The following is a 17860-nucleotide window of genomic DNA, read 5'->3' on the forward strand; positions in this document are numbered from 1 at the left end:
TCCGCTTACTGGTTCCTTTCACCTGGCCCTTTACCTTTGATGTCTTATATATGATTGGCCCGTTATTTCACTTCAGTAGTGGATTCCAATGCTCACAATAAAATAGGCAGCATCCTTAAAATTTTTAATAAGTTCCATAAGAATTTTTTGTAAGTTTGAAGCTCTAATGTGAACCCTAGAATTTTTACATTTGAGATTTACTTAAAATAATACCAAACGATACTCATACTATACACTAAGAGATAATAAGGTCCCAGGTTGTGGGTGATACATTTGAGAAAGAAAAACACTTTTTTTTAAAGATGCAAGACATTTTTTAACAATAAAATTTCACCCTTTGACACATCTATTTTAATGTTCTGGAGCAATTGTGTGACAATTTTCACACAAAAATTATTTAAAGAAAACTGTGTTGGGGTAAGAGGAGGAATTAAGAGTAAGGAATCCCAACAATTACTTTTTGGGGAAAATTTCATTTGATGAATCTTTTGCTTTCCTCCTCCTTCCTGTCTGAGGCAGAAAAACCACCAAGTCGGTCATAGGTTATGTTTTCCACCCTCTCCTTGATTTTATCCCCAACTATTAAAAAACAAACAAACCCAAGTGGTAAAATTTAACAGCTATGAAATACCCTGTAAACATTTCCGCTGACCTGTTAGTCTATGTTCTGTTAAATTATTAAACTGTACATGAGATTAGAAATGAAAACGCTGCCTAAACAGATACTAACTGTGTAGTTTATAGCAGTGATTTTCAGCAGGTGGGCCACAAGAATTCTTAAAGCATGCAACACCTAACCATTTAGTCAGGGGCACTGACCTCTTTCCCCTTAGATTGTCAAATAAAAAAATAACAAGAACCAACACAACAATAGCCGTCTAGTGTGAATGAATAAAAATTATACCTATATTTAGGTCAGCAAAATATATAACATAGTTTTTGGTGTGCTGCAGAATTTTAGTAATTAGTCTATGTGTGCCATAAGATAAAAAAGGTTGAAAATCACTGGTCTATGGTAATCACTTAACTGATTCAGCTTTGTTTCTCCCCAAATTCTTAATAGCACGATCGATTACCAACATCCAGACGTAGAGAGGGGCTCAGCAAACAAGGATGCCCAAATCTTGCACTGTATAACCTAAATGTAACCCTGGGTCAGAGGAAACTATAAATTACCTTTGGGGTGCTGTCTGCATTGAATGCCTGTATCTACTTTGGCCTGGGGGTAAAGATTCAGAGTGAGTACAGATGTCCCCGATGGGAATGTGCTAGAAGAGACACAGACCAGCAGAGCAACACTGCTCTCTGGAACTGACTCTGAACAAAGGCTCTGCCACCTCTTGGGCCTAACCCCTCCCCCTTTCTATCCCACTGACCAGGCAGAACCATGCTTGCTGCCCCTGCTGACACCTCGCCTCTGCGTGACTGTGCTCTGGTGACGGCTGCTCATACTGAGCTTTAATGGCTTTTTTCATAGCTTTTCCTGACAGCATCCCACCTCCACGATTAGAAGTGTCTTGGCTCCTTCCCAACTGACACGTAAACTTCCATCCATAACTCCTAGAAATCTGAGCATGTCCCTTCCAGCAGGCTGTAACTCCTTAAGAGTACCGATGGTCTTATCCTTTTCTTCGTCTACAATGTCTGATAAATAGTAGACACTCAGCTAATTGATTAAATTAACAAATTACTGCTTAGTGCGCAGCATGCTGTGGCCACTCGGTGAAGGCACCGTGTTTTCTCAAGTTAGAAGTACAATGATTTTTCTGCAACCACAGAAGAAAGATTCTATAAGCCAGAAAAGGGCAGAGTGAAACTGATACTCGACTAGCTTTGCTGGTATAAGTGTATATCGGTATAACCCTTTGGGAAAACTATTTGCACATTCGACAAAGAGACATACCCTCTAATCTAACAATTTCACATAAATTAGCCCAAATATGAGGACATTCTGTGCACAGCTTATTATTAAATTATTTCTAAAAGAGCTTGGAAAACAACTCAAAAGCAACAACAAAATAACAGGTAAGTTAACTGATACATACACTTGACAGAATCTTATATAGCATTATTTTTATTTTTTTAAATATATTTTTATTGATCTCAGAGAGGGAGGAGAGATAGAAACATCAAAGATGAGAATCACTGATTGGCTGCCTCCTGCACGCCCCCCCTACTGGGGATAGAGCCTGCAACCCCGGCAAGTGCCCTTGACTGGAATTGAACCCGGGACCTTTCAGTCCACCAGCCAACACTCTATCCACTGAGCCAAACCAGCTAGGGCAGAATCTTATATAGCTTTAAAAGGAAAAGCTATGAAACCTTATAAATAGAACAAATGTAGAACACCTAGCATAGACTATCACACTCTTACTCTCTTATAAAAATCTTCCTTCTAAGAAAGAAAGGTGGAGGGGAAACTCCTGGTCTAAGGAGGCCAATAACATTGGTGTGAGTTGTCTGGCGCAGCCACCACATCTAGAAGATGGTTTTGTTGAATTAGATACGACTTTCTCAGTCTTTTCAACCAAGCCCCGACCCCCATCACTGATACACTGAAAAGCTATGAAAAGAACCATTAAAGATTAGTTAGAGCTTTAATGTCACCAGAGCACATTCATACAGAGGCCTTTTGCAAATAAAAACCTTAGTTTGTATTTATACTGAATGTTTTCAAAATATAAATTATATAATATTGACTATGCTTTTACAAATTACACAAACCCCTGTAAATTCTGACTCTTCTCCCTTCCCTTTGGACCTTGAGAATCACTAGACTGCAAAGTCTCTCTCAACTTAAAATCCCACAATTCGAAAGTACAGCACAGGGAACAGAGTCAATAATATAGTGTAATTATGTACAGTGACAGATGTTACTAAACTTATTGTGGTCAACCATTTTGTAAGTTTTATTAAGTGTGGAATCACTATGTTGTACATCTGAAACTAATATAATATTGTATGTCAACTATAATTAAAAAATAAATTAAAATACTAAAATAAAACCCCACAATTATAATTTCATTTTTTTCCCTCCTCCCTTCATTTTGGAAAATCTGGTTTACATACACCTCAGGTTTACGTCCGTCTGTCTTCCCTCTTCTCCCTTTCATAGGGGATCAGAGTGTGACTGTCCTACACAGCTGGCTTTCCTTTCCAGAACAATGATGCGCTAGCCCTCGCTGTGATAAAAGCTGGGGAATAGTGCCTGAATTAGATGGAAAAGCACATTTCCGTAGCCACCTCCTCCTTCATACGTACTGGTCAGGAGATTGTACTGGAGTTACCTAGAGTGGACACGGGTCTAATTCTTTATATTTCCTTTCTTCCTCTCTTAACATGCTGATAAACTGCACTTTGGCGATGATTTAAAAGAATACACTTCTACAGCAAAGAACTGAATTCTGAAATGCTCTCCACCTGCAACTAAGTTTCTTCTACCCCTCTGCAAATACATAACGCAAGATTTTAAGATGAAGCTAGAAATTACTTATCTAAGTGATTCAAAAGAGTGGTCGTAATGAATGCTGGTGAGAATTGGGGAAATAGGTACCTCATACCTTGCAGGAAGGAACACAAATTGGCATATCCCATAGAGAGCAACCTGGCAATAGATATCAAAGTGAAACGCTCATACTCTAACCCAGTAGTCCCCCCTTTCAGGTATTCACTCTAAAGAAACAACTGGACAAACAAGATGCTCAGGATATCTATCTCAGTATTAATAAAAAGCTGAGGGGGTTCAGAGGGACCCACCTCAAGATGTGCCTCAGTGGTATGCAGATTACTTTGAGCTAAAGGCAATTTTAGCTTCAGGCCCAAGGGAAACTTCTGCCCCTCCCTTTAACTACCTAGAAGAACTTGAATTAGGGGTCTTGCCCCTAAGAAGAGACTATCAGACATAACTTCTTTGACCTATCTATAGGGCACTCTCTCAGGGATGCAGGGTTCCCTTACATATATGTATATAGTAAATTTGGTTATTTTCTCTTGCTAATCTGCCTCATGTCTATTTGATTATTAGATCAGCCAGAAGAGCCTTGAAGGTAGAGGAAAGTTTGGTTCCTTCCCCAACGAAGCAAAACCCCAAACCTACCTAATTGTGCAACAAAAGGGACTCGGGGGAAAATTATGTCAAAGTCATACTATAGAAAACTAAGCTATCATTATTTCATTTTTTAAAAAAATCATATTGTATGCCCTGGCCAGTGTGGCTCCCTGGTGAAGAAGTTAGCCGGCACACTGAAGGGTCTCGGGTTCAATTCCCAGTCAAGGGCATGTACCTGGGTTGCAGGTTCAATCCCCAGCCCGGTTGGAGTGAGCATAGGAGGCAATCAATCAATGTCTCTCTCTCTCTCCTTCTCCCTCTCTTTCACTCTCTGAAAATCAATGGAATCAATGGAGAAAATCACCTCAGTGGGTTTAGCAACAACAAAATCATATGTATCAGGCAGCCCTGGCTGGTGTTGGCTCAGGTGGTTGGGCATCGTCCTGGGCACCAAAGGGTTGCCAGTTCCATTCCAGGTCAGGGCACCTACCCAGGTGTTGGCCTTAATCCCCAGTAGGGGGCGTTACAGAGGCAACTAATCAATGTTTCTCTCAGGTGTTTCTCCCTTCTACTCTCTCTAAAAATCAATTAAAATATTTTTTTAAAATCATATTGTATAACAATGTATATAGTATATCATATTTGTGTTAAAGAAAAACACACAAGAAAACATATGCACAAAACAATTTTAGAAATTGTACATTTAAATGTTCAGTGTCGTTGCTGCTTAGAATTATGGGTCATCTGCACTTTCTTTTCTTTGTTACTACGTAGCATTTCCATGACTGTCAGAAAAAAACTCTTGTATGATAAAGAGATTCTCTGTTCCAACACTGAACATTCTTGCAGTAACCAAATCTGTTTGAAATGACCTCAAATGTCAAGTTTCCAGAGTTACTGGGAATGCCTTTTTTACACAGCCCATGTTTAATTTCTATGAATGCTGCCTTAGGACATAATCTTTTTTTTCTTTTCATTTTTTAAAACAATAATCATACATTTTTTAATTGGAGGGTACAAAAAACAAAAAACACCCACAACCAAACTTTTGTCGTATGAGAGCGCCCCTTTTTACTGCTCCGGACTGTTAACGAGAAAACCACAGGTGGCACCAGTGCTGAAAGCCCATGACACCAAACCTAGACTTAATGGCTGATCTAACTGCAGTTTTAACCTCTCCCAGAAATATCATCTTAACCAAGCAGTCTGAATTTTCTGATCAACACCAATGAGGAACCTGTCCACCCCCACAGAAAGAGGCAATCTGCATGATAAAAACCCTTCTGGTTCTCCATGCCTCTCCCAAAGGTGTCTTTTATTTTCTTCTGTTTATAGCTCCCTAGCCCCACCCTTCTTCTCATAGAAACCTTCCATTTTGTACAACCCCACAGAGCAGCCTTTTAGTTGCTGGATGAAATGCTGCCTGGTTCATGAATTGCTTAATAAAGCCAATTAGATCAAGTTTACTCCACCGAGTTTTGCTTTTTAACAACACACAAATGATTTCCCCAATCCCAAACTATTATTCCACCTTCACCTACCCCCAATGATTTATAATTATCCTAAAACCTCTGGTGCTTCTCATTATAACTTCCCAAGCTAGTTTCCTCTGTTTAGCTGACAATCCTAAAGTATTCTTCTATTGGCAGTTCTTTGGTCTCCCTCCTGATCCTCTTTTGGAAAGGAGATTATTCTCCGTGTCATGGGGATAATATATTATAATCATATTACTGTTAGCCTGAAAGATCATAACAGACTAACAGGGTTATCTACTTTTTGGGAATTTAAGTATTTCCAGAAGGCATCATTCTAGCCAATATTAACACCCAAATTGTCAAACACATGAAATCAGAGCCATGATTTCCATAGAAAGGCAAAAATTATCAGAGAAAGCACGAGAAAATGTCTCGACTATAAGGCAAAAACACGTAGGAAAACATACCCTGCAGGTATGAAATCCTTCCTCCAGACCAGAGGGCTTGCCTTTTTCAAACATCAAATGATAGTCCTAGAAAGGAGTCCTCTGAGCCATGCAGAACGCTCATTTCCTGTCACCTATTATATCGCTTTGTCTTTCACTGGATCCAGAATGATCAGACATTAACTTTCTTTCTTTAGTTCACCTGATAAAGCAATGCAAGACCCACCAAGTCCACAGAAACAGAAGGCCCAACCTACTCTACAAGGGAATGTTGAAAAGCACAATGCATGGTCAAAACTTGTAAGATGACTCTGAACATTAAAAACAAATTCTTCTCAGAGATGACTTGATTGCAAAGGGGAAAATGCACATTTACTATGGAGAGATCAGACAAGCACCTTTTGCCCAAGGGATCAAACTGGGCCTCACTAACATTGGAACAAGCCAACAAGCCAAAGTATTCTCGCCAAAAACTTTTAACCTAAATCTAACCAAGATTGTAAGCTATCTTCCTGTTTACAAAAATACAGGGGATTAAGGAACACATCAGAGTGATACCTGGTAATTATAGAATGTAAACAGTCTATAAAACACTGGCCTAGACTCAAAAAAAGTTACTATAATGGGGCAATGGGGCTGAGGAGGTGGCTAAGGCTGAGACCAAAGAGATAATCAAATATGTGGTTTTAGGGGAGGGCAACTATAAATAACATTTTGAACACCACCGGGGAAATCTGGATATGGACTGGATATTAGAAGATATTAGGAAAGTACACTTAATTTTCTTAGTGGTTATAATAATATTGTGATTATATAAGAGAATACTATCATTTTAAAAAAAGATGCACGCTGATGTATTCAGAGGTTAAGTATATTGATATCATTTTACAATTTAACTTCACATGGTTTAGGGGGGTAAAAAGAAAGCCAGAGTTAAAATAAATAAAGCAAAATGGAAATAATTGTTGACTCTAGGTGGAGGATTATGTATTCACTGTGTTCTTTTAACTGCTCTGTATGTTTAACTTTTTTTTTTTTTGATGTATGTAAATTGCCAACTAAAATAAAGTACACTAATACCATAATCATACTAAGAATCCTGTAAATGTGTCCAAAATTATAATACAGGGAGAAAATACCTTAATAATGTTCACATCAGAAGTTAACACTTCAGCAGCTATTCTATGCCCCTCCCCCTTCTTTAATTTGCTATTGGAACCAAGAATTGCATTTACTCTATAGCTATAATTTCATAGGAGAGCTGAAGAGAAATGATAAAGAAATCTTTCTGTTACTCTCTCACTTAATCTTTGAGTGGCTTTCCACTGCCTTCACAGTCGAGCTCAAATTCCTCATGGTTAGCATGTCTTAAAAGAATCCATAAAACCTTAGGCCCCTCTCTCAGATCTTGACACTACTCAATTCCAACCACAATGGGCATCAGCAATTCCCTGACACCAGCCAAGATATCAGACAATGTGCTCATATTGTCCAACAATTAAAGACATAAAACTCAAGATGAAGATAAGAAAAAAATCTCAGAAAAAATCAACTATCATAACAAAAGCTCAGGATGAAAAGGGAGAGGAGGGGGAAAATTCTAGTGAAGTCCAAACCCATCTTTGCATCCCTTGCCTTTACCATGTAGAATTCCTAAAGTTGGCTTGTTCGTGGACCTGTTCAATTACATTCCTAGTGTGGATTAAAAAGGGACCACAAACTCAGGGGAGGGCAAGCTCAGGAAAGGCCTGCATGGAGGGCCTTACCAACTCAGAGACCTAAAGTAACCACAAACATAGGATGGGCTGAACTTAACACCTTAACTAAAAGTGAGTCACTGAGGTAGTCATATCCTAGGTCTATAGCTTCCTTGACAAAGGTCAGCCTTTACCTTACCTGAGCCTGTCTATTGCATCTATAACATACCTTTGGAATGTTATCAGGGCACAATCTCCCACCAGGAGGCCACAGAACCACTCATTGCTATCTGTTCTCCCACTTACAGCTCTATGTGCTGTAAATATTATTAACTAACCTATACCTCTACCGATGTAAAAGTATGTGTCTGTTTTACTTTTTATCCAATCTCAGATCTCCCCACTTTGCTTTCTTATTTCCCTAATCTATCACCAATGGATTTCATGTAACCCCCTTACGTCTCCTCCTTTGATTCTGATGTGTAAAATAAGTGGTAAAACCACCATTTTCTGGGGGCATTTTCTCAATCCGTTGAGATTTTGCTTTCAGGCAATTGTCATCAGTTTGATTGAAATAAACTCATAAAAATTCTCTCCAGGTTTGGGCATCTCATGTTAACAGTAGGTTTACCAAAAGAAAAATGATTAATTCCTGACATTGGCCTTACTCTCAGACTAAAATCAATTCCTAGGCTTGTACACCCCACAATAAAAAAAACTGCAAAGGTTAAGTGCTGAATACAACTCAGTGCGCCCAACGACCTTAAGATACTGACCCTCTGCAGGCAACCATGTAGCACTGAAATGCTGCAAAAATTAAATTATGTTGCTTTGTAATAGATTTAGCACTTTGTTTTTAAATATTAACAAGACTGCCAGAGGGAGTAAGTTTATCAAGGGATAAGAATGCTTGCAGTACTTACTCAGAGGCCAATTAACATTTCCCACCACACCTAACAACTAGTCTCTAGGGTTCAAGGTTAAGACCCTGTGGGTTTGTCAGCAGAGGCCTCAGCCCAATAACCTAATACAATCAATGCATTAGGGGTTCAGTGTATAAGCACCTGAGCAAATTTAGTATGCCTGTATTTTGTTTTGCTTCTTCTGCAGTCTGAATCCCAAACCTAATGTGGCTATTTGATTTTTAGTCTGTCTTCTCACCTTGGTTTTCCCTTCTCACAGTTATTTTTAAAATCAGCAAATGCCTACCATTTGTAAACTGTCGGTGGCCATCTGTGCTTTTCACAATTAGAACACTGTTAAAAAGGAGCAAAATTTTCAGCTCTAGACTTTACTTCAACAATCTTGCAAATCTTTAAAGAGGTGAGAGTATGACTTCATCTATCAAGCAGGGTCACTGTACTATGAGACCACCCTAAACCAAACCTAATTCTTAAACTCACACAACTATAGGCCCTGAGTCTTCAGGTTAGAGTTTCATTACTGCCTCTTCCCCAAATCCCCCAACATAGCTTGGCAGTTTCTGAGTCTTTGCTCACAAAATGACTCAGCCCACTAATAAGTAAACTGAGAATTTTTTAAGGAATTAAAATATCATCAGGTAAAAAGTGAATTAAAAAAAATATTGTTCTAGCTCTGGCCGGTGTGGTTCAGTTGGTTGTGCATCGTCCTGTGTACCAAAAGGTTGCCAGTTTGCTTCCCAGTCCAGGGCACAAGCCCAGGTTGCCGGTTTGGGTTTGGTCCCGGGGGTGGGGGCTGGGGGTGCATTTGGGAGGCAACCTATCAATGTTTCTCGCTCTCTCCCTCTCCCTTCCTCTCTCTCTAAAATCAATAAAAACATTTTTTAAAAATATTGTTCTAAAAAAGCTGTGAACTATATAATAGAAGGAAAAGTCACCTAAAGAAAAATAAAGATCAGGTAGCAACAATTATAACTTTTCACCTAAACAACTCTTCTAAATGAAGCTACAGAAAGATTTTTCTTGAAGTATCTTTGCTAACTTGTGGTTAGAGCACAACACACTCAAGAAAATGCTCGCAGCAGGACAATAATATTAAGTAATTTTATGAGATTATGTCTGCATTTGTGCTAAGTAATTTATGCTGGGAATATTAACAAAAGCCTAAATGAAACTAAGCTATTGACTGAAGACTGTACTAACCTTGTCCCCAAAAAGTGAGGATGAATGAGTAAGTACCTTATAGGCCCAGCACTCAAGTTGACCTCTTCCTTCTAAAAAGTTCATAGTAACAATGAACTTTTCTGCACTTGGTAGTTGTGTGGTGTCTGTGAAATCAAAGAAGGCTTCTTGGTCACAGGGCTAGTGCAAGCACACACAAAACTGAATGGAGGAGAGGCACAACCAGATAGAAAACAGTGAAATGGCCTGTCCTGGCCCATGATGGTGAAAGGAGAGGGAAAAACTACACAGCAATAGTTTTCACTCTTGAAAAGAACAGGTGAAGCCCTAATCGGTATGGCTCAGTGGATAGAGCGTCCGCCTGAGGACTGAAAGGTCCCAGGTTCGATTCAGGTCAAGGGCATGTACCTTGGTTGCGGGCACATCCCCAGTAGGGAGTGTACAGGAGGCAGCTGATCGATGTTTCTCTCTCATCGATGTTTCTAACTCTCTATCCCTCTTCCTTCCTCTCTGTAAAAAATCAATAAAATATATTTTTTTAAAAAAAGAACAGGTGAAACAGCATCCATACACTATGTTTGACTAGTACCTGCTGCTTTCTCCTGAGTAATGAAGAGGAGTCATTCTGAGAATCAGAGAATTACTTCTACCTACGAGGTACAATCTTTCAAAAATTACGGGTTTGGGGCATTCCAATACCACCCTATGAGGTACGCGTGCCTATCTTTTAAAAGGTATTATAGTTTTGCTGACTTCTTTGTTCCCTGCAGTATTTTTACAGCCTTTTCAGAAAAAAAACTTGAGAGTATTAGAGAGCACTGCAACTTTCTGATGTCATCTGGAGAGCATGGACTAGAAAAAGAACCACAAGGTTTCAAAGATAGGACAGCCACAACTATACTATCTACTGCGAAAAAATGAGCCACATGCAGCTATAGTACAAGTTCATCTTGAGTATGCGATATCTTCAAGTAATCTCCCTCCCAAAGGTCTGGCCCTAAGAACACACTCCAGATATTAAGTCTGGTAAAATGTTCCTAAATCATTTTCCACCCCTTGATCCCTCTCAGCACCATACCCTTACTCCAGTTTCTCCAAAACAGTATCTCCAGAACAGCACTATCTTGAATCCACTGACAACTTCAACATTGGCTAATGTGTACTATTATTTCCATTTTTTAATCTCCTTTCATACCATTTGGGCTAAACACACTGATCTCTGCTCCCAAATGCTGAGGGCAAATACTGATGGTGATCTTGTTAAAGTAAGGCTTCTTTGATTCTGTAGAATCTATTTCTGATTTCTGAAGTCGAACTGTCTACATGGAGAAAGAGTAGAAATTGCTTTTTATTATGCATCTGAATGGGTGAAACAAAAATTAAATATAACCAGAATGTGATACAAAATAAGTCACACCCTCCAAAATTACATATGAATTTGTGTAATATGATAGGTAAAATATCTTTTAAGTCGTATGTCGGCATGTGCTCTAAAAGACATTTTCTACCTTAGGATACAGAGTAAACAAATTTTATTTCTTCAGAGCACAAGAGAATGGCAAGGTAGAGAATAAGATGACATTGGAAGTGAGCCTATATCTCACCCCTCCTGATATGCCAATCAGATACAGCCTAGGGCTCCTGGGCTAAATTAAAAGTTGAAGGTCAGCTCGGTTATTAATTTCCCAGAGACAGCACAAGGGAATCAAGACAGAAAAGCAGAACCAATCCTAGAAATCAAACAGGACTGAATGCATGTCATAGCGTTATTTATAGTCCAGGACAGGTGGATAATAATTTGGCTAGACAAGAGTTTAGGCCCTTTCCCAAGTTTATTCACCTGCTGCTCAAAGAATGCAGATGCCTTCCTATCGCAGCCACAAGCTAAGCACCAGCCTTGAGTCCTTAGGTCAGTGATAGCGAACCTATGACACGCGAACTCATTTTTTGGTTGATTTTTCTTTGTTAAGTGGCATTTAAATATATAACATAAATATCAAAAATATAAATCTTTGTTTTACTATGGTTGCAAATATCAAAAATTTCTATATGTGACACGGCACCAGAGTTAAGTTAGGGTTTTTCAAAATGCTGACACGCCGAGCTCAAAAGGTTCGCCATCACTGCCTTGGGTGGATACACCACTGGTTGGGGGTGCATTTGGGAGGTGTGGGCACTCCTCTGAAGGGCAAGACTTATAATCAGCTGGCCATGAGGTCTTGAAAAGAAGCCTACCAAGGCATGCTTGATAAGATACACTAACACTGAGCCCTGGAAGCCATCCAGTAACTCAGTCTCTGTGAGGATGAAGTGAGATAGGATATGTAACAAGGACACACTCTTCTGAAACTTCCTCCTTGCTCAAGCCTTATTAAAAATAAAAAAATTAAGAGTGAAGGATTTCATTTAATTTAGATGAAATAAGTATTATTTCAATTATATAGCAAACAAGCCTGGAGTCAATCACTGCCTTGATCTGGCTTAAAAGCTCCCACTAAGTTTGCTCCCAAGACCTTGGAGATGCTTGGCCTCCATATGTACTTCAATGCAGGCACTGTTGTTGCTGTTACTGTTAACGAGCAAAGTGAAAAGTTCTCAGGTTCCTAGAGCCCAAAGCAAAGTCCACTCCAACTTCTCTGATATATTAATTTAATTCTTTGCCCACTAGGTAATTACATAAAAAAAGAAAATCTAGGGCCAAGACCCAAAGCTAACCACAATTCAAAAGGAGAGAACAATGGATACTTTGATCTTCTTTTCAACTTTCATTACAGCTGATGGTTTCTGCACTGGTTGGATGACTCAATGAATTATGGGAAATGACCTGAAAGGTCTACTGGGAAGGACTAAACTGGGGCTGTCTTAGAAATAACCTCTTGCCTCTAATTTTCTTCTCAAAAATTTTTTTAACTAACAAGGATTTTTTTTTTGCAATTGCCAGTCCGGAAGTTAAGCTAAAATTTAATTTTCATTCCAGCCTTCATCTTCTCTGCCACCACTGTCAAGAGCATTACTGAAACTTGACTATGAGACCAAATGTTGGTTAAACAAACGACACCTTGTTCACATGTCAGCGGAGATTTCAGTGGCCTTAATTTCTGAACTCCACAGAAGAGCCAGGTTTTCCCTCAATGCATTCACTGCCATAAATACTGCTGTTATCAAGCAAAGAGTGAAGAGATTATTTAGGAGATGTTGCAAATAACTCGACAACTGCCTAAAGCAAGAGGCAAACATTATAGGATTTAACCCCAAGCTCAGCAGTTTGTCAAATGAGCAAGCTAAAAATTATGGCCTTCAAAATATCTCTCAGCCCATTTCCAGAAGGAATGTATTCTGATTTGATTGCTACTTTTATTTATTTATTTATTTTTTGATTGCTACTTTTAAACTGCCACTTTTTCAGTTTTTCTATTTCAAATGAGACAAGCTTATCTTTAATTAAAAATGCCACATAATATCAGAAAATCCATCATATCACGTTAGCCAGAGAATAAATCATCTAGTTACATAATATCATTGTCATTATTTTACCAGAGCACAAATAAGAAAGAGAGCTTCATAGACTAGAGACACTTCTTTGGAACACGGAACACAAGGCTACAGTTATAGAGACCTCTCTGTAGCAAAGAATTCCTCTTACAAGTAAGACTCAATACAAGAGGCTCATATTAATCATTCAAAGAAGTTTTAAAAGATAATAAAAGCACTGACACATGCTACAACATGAACACTGAAAACATTGTACTAAGTGAAATAAGGCAAACACAAAAGCACAAATATTGCACGATTCCATGTACATGAGGTACCTAGAAGAGTCAAATTCAGAGAGACAGAAAGTAGAAATGTGATTACCCAGGGGAAGGGGAACTGAGAAATTGTTTAATGGGTGTGAAGTTTCCATCTGGGATGACAAGTTAGGGACATGGACAGTGGTAATGGTTGCACAATATTGTGAATGTACTTAATGCCACTAGATTGTACACTTAAAATGGTTACAATGATACATTTTATATGCATTTTACCACAATAAAAAAGCTGTATATAAAAACCAGAGTTGTAACTTAATAAGATTAAAGGTGGTAAATAATAAACCTAACCCAAGGGGTATGAAGGTTCTGAACTTAAAATACATTTAAGAGTCAAAAGAATCAACACTCCCAAAGTGTCAAAACAGTCCAGACAAAGCTAGTGAGTCTCATTCTTCTCTTATCCAGTCTCGTGACTTTAAATGCCATGTGTATGCTGAAGACTCCCAAATTTATAAGTCCAGCCTTAATTTCTACCCTGAACACCTGGTCTGTATACCAACTGCATCCTCAACATCCAACAGACCTCCCTCACTTAACTTGTCCAAACACTGTCCTTCCAGCCCACAAACTTGCTCCACCTGTTGCCTTTCTGTCCTGGTTAATGGTAACTCTACCCTTTCACCCTCAGCCCTGGACAGTCTTCTCAACCAGGCAGCCAGGGCATCTTTTTAAAATAGAAATCAAAGATCTCACTCCTCTCTATTCAAAAACCTCATCTCACTCAGAATAAAAGTCAAACTCTGGAAAATGGCCTACAAGTCTCTGAATCAGGAGTCAGCAAACTTTAGAGGCCAAATCCTGCCTACTGCCTATTTTTATAAACGAAGTATTACTGGAACACTGCCACACCTATTCATTTATGTACAGTATTGTCTATGACTGCTTCAGCGCTACAAGCTACAAGGCGGAGTTGAGTACTGCAAAGCCAAAAACATTTACTCCTGGCCATTTAAGCCTACCCACCTCTGCTCTAAATGACTTGTACCTCATCCTCACCTCTCTGTTTACTCTGCCTCACTGGCTCTGCTCCAGCACAAGAGTCTCCTGGAAGTTCCAAGATACCCTAGGCAAGCTCCCACTCAAGGTCACTGCCCATGCTCAGGCAAGCTCGCACCTCAAGGTCACTGCCAATGCTGCTTTCTCTGCTGGGCTGCAACCTCCACCCCCAACACCAACTGCAAGGCTTGCTTGTGCAACTACTGAAAGTCTTTATTTAGCTGTCACTTCAGGGAGACCTTCCCCAACCACACTCTAGTTAAAACTGCAACCCCTGCATACCAAAAATCCACTTATCCACACTTTTCCCCTTCTCTGCTTATCTTTCTCTATAGCACTACCTGTCAAATATGATACATAATTTTCTTTTGTCTGATTTGACCTCTACACACTAGAATAATTATTAGTTCCATAAAGGCAGATCTTTTGCGTTTTAGTTGTGTATCCAGAGCCTAGAACAGCGCCTAGAATATAGTTCCAACCCAATAAATATTTGTTAAATATAGTTGAAAGAGTATGCATGGCATAGTGAGCGAGCCTAAGGCAAAATTTCAATATTTCTATTCTAATTGTAGGAGGTTAAAAAAAAGTCAAATGATTAACAAAAAAGATTGGGGAAATTAGGATCTGTACCTTAAAAGAATCTGAAAACACAATCTTGGCTTACAACACATTCCAAATACAAAGTTAAAGAAAAATTTCTCAATTTAAAAAATCAAACACCAGTTTAGAATTTCAATTAAGTAATAAATGCCACGTGTTCACAATTTGAAACCTATTTCAAGCTATAGCTCTCCAATTTATATCCTACTGAACTTTATTTTTAATCTTCAGAAGTCTATATCTTAATTTATACATATTCTATTATTCTATTCCAATATTTACCTTCTTAGCTGAAATGACCAACACTAGAAAAAAACCTCCTGTTCAATAAAGTAGTTTAAATAAAAGGTATGGCCCTGGCCAGTGTTTCTCAGTTGTTAGAGCACCACCCTGCACACGGAAGGGTTGCAGGTTCGATTCCCAGTCAAGGGCACATACCTGGGTTGCAGGTTCGATCCCCAGGTCAGGGCTGTGCGGGAGGCAACCAATCTCTCTCTCTCTCCCCCAACCCCCCTCTCTCCCTCCCTTCCACCTTCTACTTTCTCTAAATAACAAAACAAAACAAAAAATCAATGGAAAAAAATTCATGGATGAAGATTAACAACAAATAAAATAAAATAAAATAAAATAAATAAAATAAAATAAAATAAATAAAATAAATAAAATAAAATAAAATAAAATAAAGAAATAAAGCCCCCCCCCCCCCCCGCGCCCCCAAAAAAGAGAAAGAAAGCAAGAAAGCAGGCCTAGCCAGTTTGGCTCAGTGGATAGAGAGTCAGTCCGAAGGCTGAAGGGTCCTGGATTTGATTCCTGTCAAAGGCACATACCTGTCAAGGGCAGGCTCAATCCCAGCCCTGGTCAGGGCACTTGCAGGAGGCAACCAATTGATGTGTCTCTCTCACATCGATGTTTCTCTCTCTCTCTGTCTCTCCCCCTCCCTTCTACTCTCTCCAAAAATCAATGGGAAAGTATCCTCGAGTGAGGATTAACAACAAAACAAAAAAATTTAAAGAATAAAAATAAAGAATACGCAAAAACTAAACCAATCCTGTGCTAACAAAATTGGCAACTCTAATTTTTATAAACAATGTTTAAAAGAAAAAAATAATGTATCATGCAAATAAAGTCAAAGATGGAAGGACAGTAAATTCTTTGATCCACAATCAAGAACATTAAGGAAATTTGAAAGGCCAATGTGTAAGAACTCCAGATTTTGAATTTACCAAATAAAGTAATAAGCCAGCCTTCTGATATTTAACAACACTAATATACCTGAAATGAACTCAGAAACTAAAAACAGTTTTAGAAAAAAACCTAGGCTGCTTCATTTGGAGGAACAGGTAAGATTATTCAGGACTTCTGACTTTTTAAGATTACATCTATAACAGTAAAAGCGTAATATGCCAATTAGATCATACAGCCGAATGACCTTCTGGAGGAAGTCTCGGCTGCAGGGGCCAAGGCAAGCCACCACGGCTGTGAGGACCGAGCCCCTTGCACAAATTTTGTGCATTGGGCCTCTAGTATTACTATAATGTTTGAATTTCATAACTTCATATTCCTTTGTAAGAGAAAAATAAAGATAAATTATATACTAGAAATAAGCTGTATGCCACAAATAAAAGTTCTCAACTGAAAATCATTACTGAAGCACTTAGGTTAGAAATAAATTGTTTCAACCTAACAGTTAATGATCAGATGAGAAGTTAACAAACTATCTGCAAACAAATGTGTTTTATTTGACCGATCAGGTGTCTTCTAGTTTTCCTTTCATCTTTAAACCGTGAATTGCCAGATAAATAGCTTGGTAATTATAAGTATCAACTTTGGAGAACCACCTAATAATAAATCCTAGAGGCTGAATAACCTTGGGCAAATTACCTAACTATTCTGTGCCTCAGTTTCTTCATCCATAAAATGGGGATAACAATATCCCTACCTCGTTCAGAAATAAATGAGTTAATATTTGTAAACACTAAGAAGAAAGCCTGGAACATAATACGCACTACATTTACTTAAATGTTTGCTATTATTATTCACATAAAAATCCAAATTTCTAGATTCTCTTGAAATATTGAAAGATCTGGTAAAAACGGGCATACAAGTCCCACCTTGATGCAATGAGGAGGTGCTGAGTAGCCTGGTGGTTGTCTCCTTTTAACAGAATACGTTTTTGTGGGTTTTTTTGGTAATACATTTTTATTGATTTCAAAGAGGAAGGGAAAGAGTGATAGAAACATCAATGATGAGAGAGAATCACTGATTGGCTGCCTCCTGCACGCCCCCCACTGGGGATTGAGCCCACAACCTGGGCATGTGCCCTTGACCAGAATCGAACCCGGGACCCTTCAGCCTGGAGGCTGACACACTATCCACTGAGCCAAACCAGCAACACCTTCTCCATGTTACCATCTCCAACAGAAGCTTCAGCAGGTGCAGTGGGTATCCACCCAGCTCATCCTCAATAGCTTCAAATTTTTCTTTTCTGCCCCAGGATCCATCACAACACAACATGCCCTAACCAACCAGGAAATGAAAAACTGTGGCTCAGACAGACCTGCATTTGAAAGCTGCGTGGATAGCAGCTGCTGCACTTGAAGGTCAGACTCTGAGTGGCCATCCAGAATGTTGTGGGCTGGCAAAGGAAGGAAGGAAAATGCTGGCTCCAAGCCTGGATCCCA

General features: G+C 39.0%; 1 protein-coding gene across 5 annotated transcripts in view; it reads right to left on the reverse strand.

Annotated features, from left to right (window-relative positions):
* B4GALT5 (beta-1,4-galactosyltransferase 5) overlaps positions 1–17860 on the reverse strand; it is a 72251-nt gene that overhangs the window by 28703 nt on the left and 25688 nt on the right. For 3 of the 5 annotated variants that reach the window (XM_036323187.1, XM_036323186.1, XM_036323185.1), the window contains exons 1-2: positions 17737–17814; positions 10964–11087 (exon numbers count right to left, since the gene is read on the reverse strand). The exons of the other annotated variants lie outside the window; for them this stretch is intronic. In XM_036323187.1, coding sequence (XP_036179080.1) covers positions 10964–11087; positions 17737–17799 — 187 coding nt within the window. In that variant the 5' untranslated portion in view covers positions 17800–17814. Of the gene's footprint in view, positions 1–10963; positions 11088–17736; positions 17815–17860 lie in introns of those variants that run through there. 5 annotated transcript variants of the gene reach the window in all.

The sequence above is a fragment of the Myotis myotis genome, unplaced genomic scaffold (assembly GCF_014108235.1).
Source record: "Myotis myotis isolate mMyoMyo1 unplaced genomic scaffold, mMyoMyo1.p scaffold_m19_p_9, whole genome shotgun sequence".
Taxonomy (NCBI): Eukaryota; Metazoa; Chordata; class Mammalia; order Chiroptera; family Vespertilionidae; genus Myotis; species Myotis myotis.